This window comes from Brachypodium distachyon, chromosome 2 (genome assembly GCF_000005505.3).
Source record: "Brachypodium distachyon strain Bd21 chromosome 2, Brachypodium_distachyon_v3.0, whole genome shotgun sequence".
Taxonomy (NCBI): Eukaryota; Viridiplantae; Streptophyta; class Magnoliopsida; order Poales; family Poaceae; genus Brachypodium; species Brachypodium distachyon.
The window spans coordinates 30,986,787-31,000,083 of NC_016132.3; the positions used below are offsets into that span (position 1 = coordinate 30,986,787).

At 45.0% G+C, this 13,297-nt stretch overlaps 2 protein-coding genes across 2 annotated transcripts; one reads left to right on the forward strand and one right to left on the reverse strand.

Moving 5' to 3' along the window:
- Positions 1 to 1,412: 1,412 nt before the first annotated feature.
- On the forward strand, positions 1,413 to 3,384 carry LOC100845176 (ethylene-responsive transcription factor CRF3). Its single transcript, XM_003566349.4, has one exon. It carries the CDS (start codon positions 1,980 to 1,982, stop codon positions 2,793 to 2,795), a length of 816 nt encoding a protein of 271 aa, XP_003566397.1. The 5' UTR covers positions 1,413 to 1,979; the 3' UTR covers positions 2,796 to 3,384.
- Positions 3,385 to 8,456: 5,072 nt separating this feature from the next.
- Positions 8,457 to 12,562, reverse strand: LOC100832452 (receptor-like protein kinase FERONIA). The gene is made up of 2 exons (XM_003568649.4): positions 12,372 to 12,562; positions 8,457 to 11,572 (listed from the first exon to the last, which is right to left on the reverse strand). The coding sequence occupies exon 2, from the start codon at positions 11,371 to 11,373 to the stop codon at positions 8,737 to 8,739; it is 2,637 nt and encodes an 878-aa protein (XP_003568697.1). The 5' UTR covers positions 11,374 to 11,572; positions 12,372 to 12,562; the 3' UTR covers positions 8,457 to 8,736.
- Positions 12,563 to 13,297: the final 735 nt, after the last annotated feature.

A 13,297-nucleotide genomic window follows, 5' to 3' on the forward strand; every position in this document is an offset into this window, starting at 1 on the left:
ATCAAACATATCTTTTTTAGGGCAAAGAAAATAGGTCAAAAGACCTATTGCCATATATATTAATCAAAAGTAATTGTACAAAAGTAAAGAAAAAGAAAAGGAAGCCTGATCATCTAAAGAGGTGATCCAAGTGCTGAAGCCACATAGCTTTTTTTCTCTTAGTCCTCTGCCAGACAAGGTTAAGTTCCCCGATGGCAATGGTTCTATGAGATCTAATGTTGGTACAACACTTTGACCAAACAGATCTTAGTGCATATGATCTTTTTATATCCAATGTTGGTACAACACTTTGATCAATGGCTATGGTTCTATGAGATGATGTGATGAACGGTTGCCAAAGTTTTTCTTGTGGACATCAGACATAATAAGTCATACACGTAGCAATGTTCATGATCAAATTTGTCGCCCACATAGTTGATAATAACCGTTCACCACTCGAAGAGAGGTTTCATCCTTTCCATCTACTTAGTTTTTCTCAAGCTAACACGGCTTTTGTTTGGAGTACCCACATGTCATATCAATTTTATGGGCTAAATGGTTTATACAATTGTGGTTTGCTTCTATACCCTCCATTCGTAAACATAATCACGAATTTGAAATTACATATAGAGGGTACTTTAGTAAATTTCATTGGTTGCTTGGGAATGAGATTGGGAAGTTCTCGCTTCCTAGGATATCTGGCGGGATCTGAATTTAAGATATCGACGTTGTTAGATCCCAAAAGGAAACGGTTAGTCTTGGTTCTTGCAAAAATTGTTTCAAGAGTAAAGAGAAGAACTTTGATCCTATTTGGTTGCTAATCTGAGCATTGTGTCCGAGAAAAAGTGGTGCATGCAGGCATCATGATATTCGAACGAATTTTGCGTGGCCAGAAGACCTAAGTACAAATTACTCTTATTGATTACAGAAATTGTTGTCTTCGAAGGACCGTATCAGATACTCCTATATGTATATTCAAATTTGACATCACCTAGCTGAAATACTGAATGCATTCTTGAACTGTCGTTTGTCCCAACACCTATCATGCCAATCGAGTCACATACCTACCTGAGAAACGTAAGTTTCAATCCACTCCTCTCTGTGAAACACAAGTCATCTAGAAACTGTGCCAAGCACACGAAAAATTCATAGAGTGCCCAGTAACATTTGGACCACTCGGAAGGCGATGCAGCGGTTCATTTTTGTTCCGAACGGACCACGCATTGGGCATACGGGCACCGACCACAGGCTCAAATTCAAGGCACTTGTGGGGTTCGAATCACACGCTGCACATTTTGGGCATGAGCCGAGGAGGAGGGCCAGGATGGTAAAACACCCCAAGCGCAGAAAGAACCAAGCAACGGTCCACAGTCCTGCCGCAGCGCTGCAAAAGCATACAGCTGGCCGACTGAGCGAGCGGGGTCACGCGGATGGCAGAAGTGTAAAACCCCGAGGAGTGATAAGATCGAGAGTGTGGCAGTGGCAGCTAGTGGCATCCACCTGTGCCTTGAATATATACCAACGGCCCCTTCTCCACCCTTTCTCCGAGCTCCCAGCCAGCCGCCCGTCCCTTGCTTCTTTCCCGCCCTTAAACACCCCACTAAAACCCTCTTTAAACCCCCAAATCATCCCAGGATTCGTCGCTCCGATCCGTCCGGAAGGGTACATCACCGTCCGATTTCAGAGCTTCGTCTCTGGATTTGAGGTCTCCTGTGGGGGATTGATTCCTGGTGCGGCGCCTTTGCTCTGTTTTGACCCGTTTGTTTCTTGGAGTGTGAGCTCTGGGAGCGGCAGATCTGTGGCTCTGGACCCCCAGCAAAACCCTCCTTAAATCTTTTCCTTGTTATATTCTCGCCGATTCTTGCGGTATTGCAAAGGAATTTTAGAGATATCTGTGGGTCTTGCGTTTTCCCCCAAATCGGAGGAAAGCCTTTTTGTGGGGTGTTTGTTTGTTCCTTTTGATGAGATTTGTGGGGAAGTGAGTCCAGTAGCAAGCACCCATGGAGACGCGTCCTTCGTCGATGTCTGCCGCTGCCGCCGACTCCCTCGCCGCTTCCCGGAGCCGCCGCCCCAAGCGCGTGCGCGTCTTCTTCGTGGACGCCGACGCCACCGAGTCCGAGTCCTCTGACGCCGAGGAGGAGCCGGAGGAGCGCGGCAGGCGGCGCGTGCGGGAGGTCATCGACATCGACGTGCCGTCGCCCCAAGCGCCGGCGCCGCCGTCGAGCCACCCGGCGAGAGACCGGCTGCTCCTGGCGGCGCGGCGCCGCGCGGCCATGGCCGGCGGCGGCCGGTTCCGCGGCGTGCGTCGGCGGCCGTGGGGCAGGTACGCGGCGGAGATCCGCGACCCGAGCCTCCGGAAGCGGCTCTGGCTCGGCACCTACGACACCGCCGAGGAGGCCGCCGCGGTCTACGACGACGCCGCGCTCCGCCTCAAGGGCTCCCTCGCCGTCACCAACTTCGTCGCCGCCAAAGCAGCCAAAGCCAACAAGCCCCGGATGACGATGAAGCTCCGCCCTCCCAAGGAACCCGCTGCGGACACCACAGCCGTGGCTCCTCCTTTGGCGTCGGAGCCAGAGGACTCGTTCTACCCGTTCGCGTCGCCGACCTCCGTGCTGCGGCACGAGCTGCTCCCGCCGGCGTTCGACCTGCTCTACAGCGGCCTGGGCGAGCTCTGCGACCTGGCCGCGGCGCCCACGCCATCGTCTTCGTCCAAGGCGGCCGAGTTCGACTGCCTGCCGTGGTGGGAGAGCGAGGACTTCGTGACGCCCACGCCAGCGGGCCTCACGGCGGCCACCAACGCCGTCAGCGTCAAATGACCCCTTTGTCCCTACTACTTACCCACCACCTGTCCGTTTCTTTTCCCCCCTTGTCGTGGCGCCGTTTCGCGCCCTCGGGGTGGGAATTTGGGCGGGAGACGCATGACGAGCAAGGGGAGCAGCAGCCGGCATTTAATACTATTGTTATTATATTTATTAATTAATTTGTAGCAGTACTAGTAGCAGCAGGAGCAGTAGCATCCGAGGCAGTGGAGCGAGTAGCGAGGTGGCAGTAAATGGTTTGTTGGGGTGGTGGTGGGTCCGAAGAGCGTGAAGCTGCCTTAACTCGCACGGCTCCTCCGCGTGGAAACGGAGCAGTGTAGTAGCGTCGCAGTGCGCTGCAGACAGGCAGGCAGGCAGGCTGAGTGATGATCGTGGCTTTATTTTATTTTTTCTTCTTGGGAGTAAAATTGTGTAATGTAATTGTGGTGGTGGTGGTGGTGGTGGTGAAGAAGTAGCTGTCAGGTGATGCGTTCGCCTTTGAACATTCTAATCGCCATGGTCAATGTCGTGGTCAACGCTGAGATGAGTTGTTTATTACGGCCTGGGTAGTCGGAGAAAGTTCTTCGGCGATGTTTTAGGTTCAAAACTCATGTTCCGGGGCGAACTGGCAAGGGGATTCACTGTTTGGACGATCTTTACAGAATCTAGCACCAAACATAGATGATTGCCGACCGAACTATGAACTTCCGATGCCGTTTTCCAGTATGTAGGCGCCGCAAATATCACTGTCCAATTCGACAAAACAGTGTACGTAGATCAAATGAACTTGGCCAAGCTGTCGCCATCACTTGCCAACAAATAGGGGAAAAATCGTACTTAGAAAACAACCATATAACATGGCCACGTTTCAACTACTTGCCTTGGTCGTGCATCCAGCAACTTTGCAATGCCGATATTTGCTCGCCCGCAAATGCTTCGGTGGGTGCCACGCGGCGGCATCTAAACCGTTCTTTAGCGCGGCTCGGTGACGTGGGGTCCGCAGGGGTGGATTGCGCGGGAAATTGCCGCATGGCCTTAGGCGAGTGCGACCACTTTCGCGCCAATTCCCTGCCCACGTGGTCAAATGACGATAGTGTCCCTGTCCAACCGGACGATGCCTTGGCCACGGAGTCACGCTCGGCGGGATAGAGCCAACAACTTTTTTTTCCCCGCAAGATCTGGTGATTCTCAGGGTGGGTTCCATCGAGCAAAAAAGAAAAAGACTCCGTCGCCAGAGTTTCTACTATCCTCTGCCTAATTGTTTACTTGGCGGTTTTGAAAGTAATGTACTTTGTACATGTCTTCATATTTAGGCTCCATTTGAATGCAAGATATGAATAACATACAAAGGAACAGAAAAATTTGCAGAAATTAGAAGTCATGTTCTAGCTCACAAGCTAGAAATTGTGTGCAAATATGCAATTTTGGTACCATTATCACATTTAGCTCACAAGCTCAGCTTTAAAACCGCAAATCTTAACTTTCTGATGAAAGTGTTCCTTTGGCTAGACTAATGCCCAAAAGCTACTCACGATTTTCCTCTGCTGATGATTGAAACATCGGTAATCCACATATATGAAACAACCTAAACTTGTAACCTCCCACACAAATCATGTCCTTATTTGATATTTTTAAGGAAAGACCTTGATGACATATATTTCAAAATTAAAGTTGATTATGTGGAATATAACCCCACACCGTGAAGTGCCACCGAATCAAAATATCCAGTCATTGTTGGACGAAGAAGACAAGAGTGGACTCCGATTAGAAAAAATGAAAACAAATGAAATCCAGTTAGAAACCAATTTGTGCCTCAATGTGATACTGATAATGAAATCCAATTAGAAACAAATTTGTGCATTCTTTTTTTTTAAACCGCTTGATTATTTTCTCTAACAAAGTCGCTAGATTATTAACTTCTACAAAAGCTGCTAGATTAATTACATAAGTGTGTGTTTGAAGATATTATGTATTTGATCTAACTTACATAGTTCAGCTGTTTGGAAATGGTCGCACGAGAGTGCTTCAACCGACCGGTCTGGGTGACACGTATGTCAGCGATAGACTTAAAAGGTGGTTGATTTGCTTTCACTTTCTTTTATTCACAATGTAAACTTGTAAAATTGTTTGACGTTGGAGACTTCAATAATATGATGGATGTGTGCATATATCGACGCAAAGGCCGTACCTCTTGTCTGAAAATAAAATTGATTTTGCATTCACATCTCTAAAACATGAGTTCTACGTGAAAAATAATATCAGACAATTTTAGTTTCTTTAAGAGAAAATATTTTTATGATTGCACTGGCCGTGGATCCGCCTATCTCGTACGCAACCACTGCCTGGGCCCGGACTGGACTGGTTTGGCCCCAGACCAGTGGGTCTCCATTTGAGAAAAAACCAAGTCGAAAGTAGGCCCATCAGGTCGTAGTTTTTCAGGAAACATCCACATTCTCTCGTTCCCACTCCAAAGGCGGCAAATGCCACACGATATGATGGCAACATTTCAGTTTCCTTTCGAAAACTGAAAATGACAGCAACATTTATCTGGGTGCAAAGCGTTGTGTGATTCTTGCTTGAGGAGGAAGAAACAAAAGAAGACAAAAGGCAGGGTTTGAAAGTGCGTCCACAAGAGGAAGGGAATAATACGTGGCTTGAGATGATGTCCTCCACTTGCACAATTGGCAATATATAGTCTAACCTTCTTCTTTTTTCTGTGGAGAACTTCGGACTGTTTGATAAGGGTAAGATGGCTGAAAAACTTGATTCTTGTCTGAATAAATCACTTCCATTGCTTCCTTAAGATGATTTTCTCTTCCAACAGAGAAATCGTACAGAACAGTCCTCACCAAAAGAAAAGAAAGAAAGGTGTACAGACAGAGCGCAAGCATTCGTTGACGCGCATATGCAAACGAAGCAACAAACTGAAAATACTGGTAGTTGGAAAACCCAACAAACCGGAACCTAACTCGACCTTTCTCCCGGTAATCGATCTTATCTCAGAATAGTTTACCGAAAGTTCAAACAGTAAAAATAAAGATAGTTTACCAATCGAGTTAACTTTTGCCGAGTCTTGCTCTTGCACCATCACATGGCCCCACAGAAAGAGAACAGCAAAAGGATAAAAACTGTCCTAATCCTGGGATTTCATTTCAATTAGCTAGTCTGACGTTATCAAATCTGCAAACCGCAGAAGACCATATTGTATTGTGCAGTGCTTTTCAGTTGCAGCGACATAATTACAATCTGCAACATGCTAATTTGTATCAAATGGAGAGTTTTTTTTTCCGAAAAGGAGGAAATACTCCCAGCCTCGCATCAATCGATGCACACAGCCATAATATTATTAAGAGTTACCAAATGAAGAGTTACCAAATGTATATTTTGCATCTGAAGCTATAGCAGACGGCGAGCATGTGTTTCGATCCGCAGACGTGACAATTTTCTTGTGAATCATAAGCTATCAGCCTATCGCTATGCAAGCAGCTGAATTAGGGTGTGCAAAACCGAACCGAAACCGAAAACCGAAATAAATAACCGAAACCGAACAGAAATATGTTTTCGCAGTTTTCGGTTTCAGGTCCGGCTTTAGGAAAGCGGAACCGTTTGCTTTTCTGTTTTTTGGCCTGTTTTCCATCGCCGGTCTTCGGCAACGGCAGAGAACGGGATTTTCCCAGCATGTTACGTGAAGGCCGGAAAAAAAGGAATCGGAAATCAGGACGCTGGAATTGCAAGCACTTTGGTAGATCTGAACGTTACCAAATCGTTGATTGATGTCCGTCAATTATACGTCGACTGGACTCCTTCAATTATACAACTTCATTCATATCCTTCTTTTTTTTTCACATTTTGGCTATAAACCAAACATACAAGTCTGATTTTTACATTTTTGGCATATCCAATGGCTATAATCCAAACAACAACTTATCTTGGTCATGTCCTTACTTTGGTTATGCCAATATTTTGGTAGGCTAGATGAAGCTCAATCCAAACAGTCCCTATACATGCTCATGACAACATATTGTATATATGTGTTGCTCAAAAATTCGCGTCAAATTTGGTTATTACCGAAACTGAACCGAAACCGAATGGTTAAAACCGAAATCAAATTGTATTTTTATACGTAACCGAATATACCGAAGTATACAAACCGTATAAACGAAAAACGTGTAAACGGAACAGAAAAACCGAACGCACACCCTGACAGCAGACCATAAGAGCTTTTTTTTAACCGAGACCATAAGAGCTTGACGATAGACGTCTGGATTCACTAAATTACATCCACCCAAAAATAAGAGTCGTCTGATTCTGAGTTTTTGGATCATCAGGTTGTTTCTTTTATGGAGCCATTCTTTCTTCCCTTCTCCTGGTACCGTACCTACAGGAAACAAAAAACAGCGCAGAGACAATATAAGCAAGTAAACTACAAGAACCCAAAATGGAAAATCGAAATATTAACTGCATAATTTAGACCCAAATCAGAAGTTTTTTTTTGGATGAAAAATGTAGCAAAATTTATAAAACGTGTTTGATATGCAAGTGGAATACATCAATATAGAAAACAGAACATCCCCAAATACTCTTTTGAATTTATCTATAAGATTGAAAATTTTGTTTGAGCATGTGCCGGTTTATTTGTTAACACTAGTAAGCATGCACGGCGTTAATATCTTCTTCCATCCAATACTTCTTGCAGTTAACATTCATAAGCCACAAGATGTCCTCCGTGATTACAATATGTCGATGAGAAACGTCTTAATATGATGGATTAACAACTATTACCCTTTTTTATAATAGTTTAAGACTAAAATGAAAAGCAAATGTAATAGGTCATTGGATCGAAAGCTGTCTTCGACTTTGCTATATAAGGCAGCGAATAGTGACTCGTCACTATAACCATAAGTTAAGTCGATTTGATCATCTCAAACACTCGGTGCCGGTCGCAAGTGACCAAGTCACCGGTTCACCACTAACTTAGCCGCGACTTCGTGCCACCAGCAAGGTACACACATCCTCTTAGATCACCACCTGGCATCTTTGCTTCGTCGGCAAGTGTGAGTACGGGCTGCAAAAGGAAGATAATGAGGCCGATTTTTGTTAGTGATCGCACAACGGCTCATCATCCAACAGTTTGCCCCGTGTCCGTGGAAGGTTCTCTTTCTTCTCCAATCGAGCCGCCCCTTTAGGCCTTATTTGGTGTTAGTGTATTTTTTAGCCACTAGTGTTTTGGTATTTGAGAGTTTTTGGTGTTCATCCAAAACACTCAAAAACCCAAAATACGAGGGTTTTTTTTGAAACACTAGTTTGAGAAGTGTTTTAATTTCGTACAAAAATGGAGTGTTTTGTTTGGAAAACTAGGGATAATCCCTTCCAAACCCTTCCTACCAAACAACCATTTGAAGTTTGTAGTGTTTTTCAATTTGGAGTGGTTTATACCCTAAAAAACACTCCAAAAACTCTAGTACCAATCAGGGCCTAATGAGTAATTTCCTTGAATCAAGTACTAAGGGATGGCTTTGACTTGCAGATAGCCAGCCCATATGGCCTGATCTTGGACATCATTACAGCAAGGAATCAAACAGCGCACACAAACTATAGACATTCATTCTTCATTTGTTAGTAAGGGAGGGACAATGAAGTTGCAATCAGAATTCAGATCGAGATGGAAAAAAAGTGATAACTTGCATGGATTCTCACACGATTTCAGATTGACGGACCAGGAGGTAATAAGAATCATAACTCCCCACTTCAGTACAAGGCAGAAACCTATACAGTTACAGCGATATTGATGTCTGGTATAGATGACTCAGTAGCCAAAATTATCATAACGTGTCCATTTACATATGTACTAGTATAAGCAAGCACTCTAATTAGATACACCATAGATTTCCTTCAAAAAAAGATACACCATAGATCTACTACAGAGGAGCTGCAACGCTAGCTTGCAGTTCAGTTTCTTTCACCTGCCATCTGGATTCATGAGCTGTGAGAAAATGGTGCTTGGGGTCAGCCCAGCCGACTCCGCACTCGCGATGCTCCGTTGTGTGATGCTCATTGTGCTCGCCGTGGTAGTGGTAGTAGTCTCAGTCGATGGTTCGTCTGACTGCAGTCTGGTCGGGACGAGAGGCGATGATACATCTGATGACGACATCCCCCCGGTGAGGCTGCTATTGTCCTCGGCACTCTCCTGCAGCTGGAGTACAAACTCAAGGTTCCACAGGACATCACTCATAGAAGGCCTGTCAATGCTGTGATCAGCCACACATTTCTCCGCAGTCTCTGCAAATTTCACAAAGCATTGGGGAGAAATTTTCCCTTGGAGGAGTGGGTCGATGATCTGACCGAGTATGCCTTTCTTCTGGCAGTGCAATGCCCAATCGGCAAGGTTCACTTGCTCTTTTGGAAGCGAGGGGCTCAAGGCAGGCCGCGCACACAGGACCTCAAACAGCACAACTCCGAAGGAGTAGACATCAGATTTCTCAGAGAGCTGCTGCCTACGGAAGTACTCAGGATCCAGGTATCCGAAGCTGCCCTTCACAACCGTGCTCACATGGGTGTTGTCCACATTCGGACCTGTCTTCGACAGCCCAAAGTCAGAAACCTTAGCAACCCACTTGTCATCCAATAAGATGTTGGTGGTCTTGACGTCGCGGTGGATGATGGTTTGCTTTACGCCCGTGTGCAGGTAGTGTAGCCCCCGGGCAGCACCGATGCAGATCTCAAGGCGCTGCTTCCATGAGAGTGGTGGGTTCTTGGTCTTGTAAAGATGCTCCCGCAGGGTTCCATGGGCCATGTAGTCATACACCAGAATCATCTCATTCTTATCCTCGCAGTAGCCAATCAGGGACACAAGGTGCCGGTGCCGGAGCTTGGACAGCATCTCAATTTCAGTTTGGAACTCGTGAACACCCTGCTCAGACATTGGGTTGCAACGCTTGATTGCCAGCTTGGTGCCGCTATCTATCTCTCCAAGATACACATTCCCAAATCCACCTTTGCCAAGGAGAAAGGCTTGATCAAAATTGTTGGTGGCAGCCTGAACTTCAGCAAATGAGAAGTGGCGACAAAGATTAGATGGCAGTGATGCATGGCTCCCGGTGGTGGCCGTATTCCCCGAGTTGCCAGATCGTGATCTGCTGTAATCAGCAAGAGGAGTCCAGCAGCCATCATCAGATTTATCAGAATCCTTTGATATCTTCTTGTTTCGTCTGCAGGCGATGCACACGCCAAAACATATAAGCAGCACTGCAAAACCCCCAATAGCTCCACATATGGCAGCCAAGACAGTACCTCTTGAATTCCCTTCCCTGGACGGCCCGTTCGGGTTCACATCAGGCTTCTGTGGAAGTGGAGGATTGAGCCCAGCAAGATTGTTCTTTCCATAGTCCTGTAGCTTGAAGACTTCAAGACCATTCAGTATTGCATCATAATACTCTGGTTTACTTGAAAGATCAGGGTAAAGTGCAACCCACATGTCCACCTGACCAGAACCAGTAGTGATGATAACATAGTCTGTGTATGCTGTTCTGCCGATTCCTCCGCTCCAGGCGATGACATCCATTTGCCTCTGTGCTGTCTGGTTGTTGATGTAGATGAAGAAGGACCTCTGATTCACTTTGGTTATAGGATACTGGATCTCACAGAAATGAAACCTTAGGAGGTAGAAGAACCCCGCATCGACTGGTAAAATCCATGTAAGGTTGTAGTTCAAGTTGACCTGTGCATTTGTCCCCATCGACCGTGCCGTACCATAAACGCCAATTGGCGCAGTGTAATTTGGAACCGTGGATGTGTATTTGATGGTCAAATTATTATCTCTGGAGAAAGCTACTCCAGAACCACCAAATATGTAAGGTGAATCATTGGCCCATGAGCGATAAAAGCTCAAGTCATCTTTGGGGGGAATGGCTTGGCCACCGACATTGAGCCGGTGCATCGTCTGGAAGCCTCTGTCAGTGTTGATTTGGAACGGAGCTGGAGTACCACCGTTGACAAATCTTGTATCAGCTGTCGTGAAAATGTCGGGCGTGGGCACAATCTCTATGCCATTCACAAATGCATAAGAACCATTCCAATGTTTTGAAGGAGCAAATGTGAGGTCTAGGCTGCCTGAAGAAACATTCAACGAGAATTCACGGACAAGGTAGGCAACATTGATCGCCTGAGCTGTTTGAGAAGCGTTGAAGTCATTTAAGAGGGAAAGGTTTCTTGTTGTGACACTGAAGAAGGCATCAGAGACAGCATAGTTTCCATAAGCAATCGGATAGAAGTAGAGGCGGACAAACATGCGGCCTGCACTGACAGGGAAGGAATAGGTGTAATTTGAAGTGAAGATGCGGGCAGTCATAAAAGGGACTGTGGAGGGAAGTGAAGGGTGCTGGTATGAAGCAGGGGCTGTAACTCCTTTAACTAATGGCGCGAACTTGGAGCTGGTGTCCCCGTCCCAAGTCCGACCATTATCATCATTGTTTTGGCCGGATGCTCCGCAATTTAGGGCAACGTGGCCAGAGGCAGTAGAATTGTTATCAGCCACCACAACAAGCAAGATGAGAGACAATAGTGTGAGGATAATAACTAGTAGAATTGGGAATCCCATTGCCGTGGTTGGTGTACTAGGATTATCAAACTAAGGACTCCACTACACCGATTTGATACAACAGTTGCATAATGCCCGAATATCAGAGTTTGCTTGGTGGGATTTGGGGCAAGAAAATGTCGAGAAAACTTAGAAGGTCCTAGGAGTTAGGACAGTACTGCTGTTTAGTGAAGAAGGCACATCCTGAGAGCAGCAGAACCTGCAATTGCAACAACGGAATAAGCAGAAAATTCAGTGAAGTGAATCATGGAAAGATAAACCACAGTTAATTGATGCAAAGGCAGAACATCACAGGTCTGACTATCTGAGTATGAGAACACTACTAATCATTTCAAGAAACTGAAGTTTCTGGTACTGCCGAAAGTTGGAAGCTGTACTGAAAGAGCAGTAGGTAAACACCGCACATTGATGCAGTTCACCTGTATTCTTCATTTCTTTCCAAAAAAAAAGTGCAAAGAAGAAGAAGAAGAAAATCTTTGCCAGATTTTAGCTGAAAAATAGCAATATTTCTCAAAGAGGGGTGGGGGGGGGGGGGGGCATGTTACTGTAACTACTGGATACACAGGAAAATCAGGAAAGAAAGCATCAGGTAAAAGTTAGTACATCTTTCTGAAGCAAAAAACATGACATACAGAAGAAAAAGCACATGGACGAAGAGTGTCGGATGATAATTGTATATATTGATAGAAAAAATCGATGCAAAGGCTACAGTTTTATTTTGTTGTTTCCCCTCCTAAATACGAAATACGGAGAGAGATCATGTATGTAGAAACAAAAGTCTAAAATACCAAACTATCTAAACAGCAAAACCCCAATTGCTGCCACTCCGACGGATCCGTGGATGCAAGAACCAATCTTTAGAGAACCCTTTGACCAATTTTGGCGCCAAAACTGAACTACTGGAACGATTCAAGCCCAAGAACAGAATCACAGGGCACATCCAACCGAACCAAGTAGGAAAAAGTAGCTTGAAACGAAGGAGGAAGAGGCAAGGTTACCTAACCGTGAAGGCCGAGCTCGTTTGGGAAGATAGATCAGAGCCGCTGGAGAGATGAAGGCCCCGCCGACGGCGGCAGTTACGGCGCGTTTGGTGGACAAAAGCGACGAGAAATTGCGCAATGCGCTCGCTGGCTGGCCTGTAGTAGTGGTTCTGGGGTTTGGCCGTGTGGGAATGGAATGGGAAGAGATATTCAGGTCCGGTGGCAGCTACTACCGCACTAGCTAGTGGAGTTTCACATACAAGTACTTGTACTCTTTCAAAATGCATCGGATATACTGTACTGTAGTAAGTAGTGTTTTCTTGGTAAACCACCGGTGCATTAGCATTTGTACATGTGTGTAGCGCAAAGTATATACCACGTAACAGTGAAGTATATTAAGAGTATATTCTACTCCGTTCCTTTCTAAATTAGGGTGTATATTGTTTTCTTTGACCGAACATTTGACCAAAATTTAGTCTATTAATATATATTTTTTGTGAAATAAAATTGACATCGTTGGATTCGTATTCAAAAGTATTTGTTTACGATTATGATTTATATCGCATAATTCATACGATGGAGTAATCTTTGGTCAAACGGTCAAAGTAAACAATATAGAGGTCTTAATTTGAGGAACAGAGGGAGTATGTTGGAGTGGTACATTTTGGACTACTATTCTGTAGGTTGTATGTACAATTTTTAAAATTCTCCATTGTATATACAAATATTAAGATATTTCTAAATATACCAAAAATGCACACTCCATCCAGAATTGCAAGACTAAATTCTAAATCTGAAATTTCTAAAAATACAAAGCCATTTTTACTTGAGTTAATTTGATTTTTAACTAGATCCTGTTACCACATTAAAGATTGATTAGTACTACATTTCAGCTGGTGCGGATTTATCTACTTACACGATCATAACCATTATTAGGTGTATTC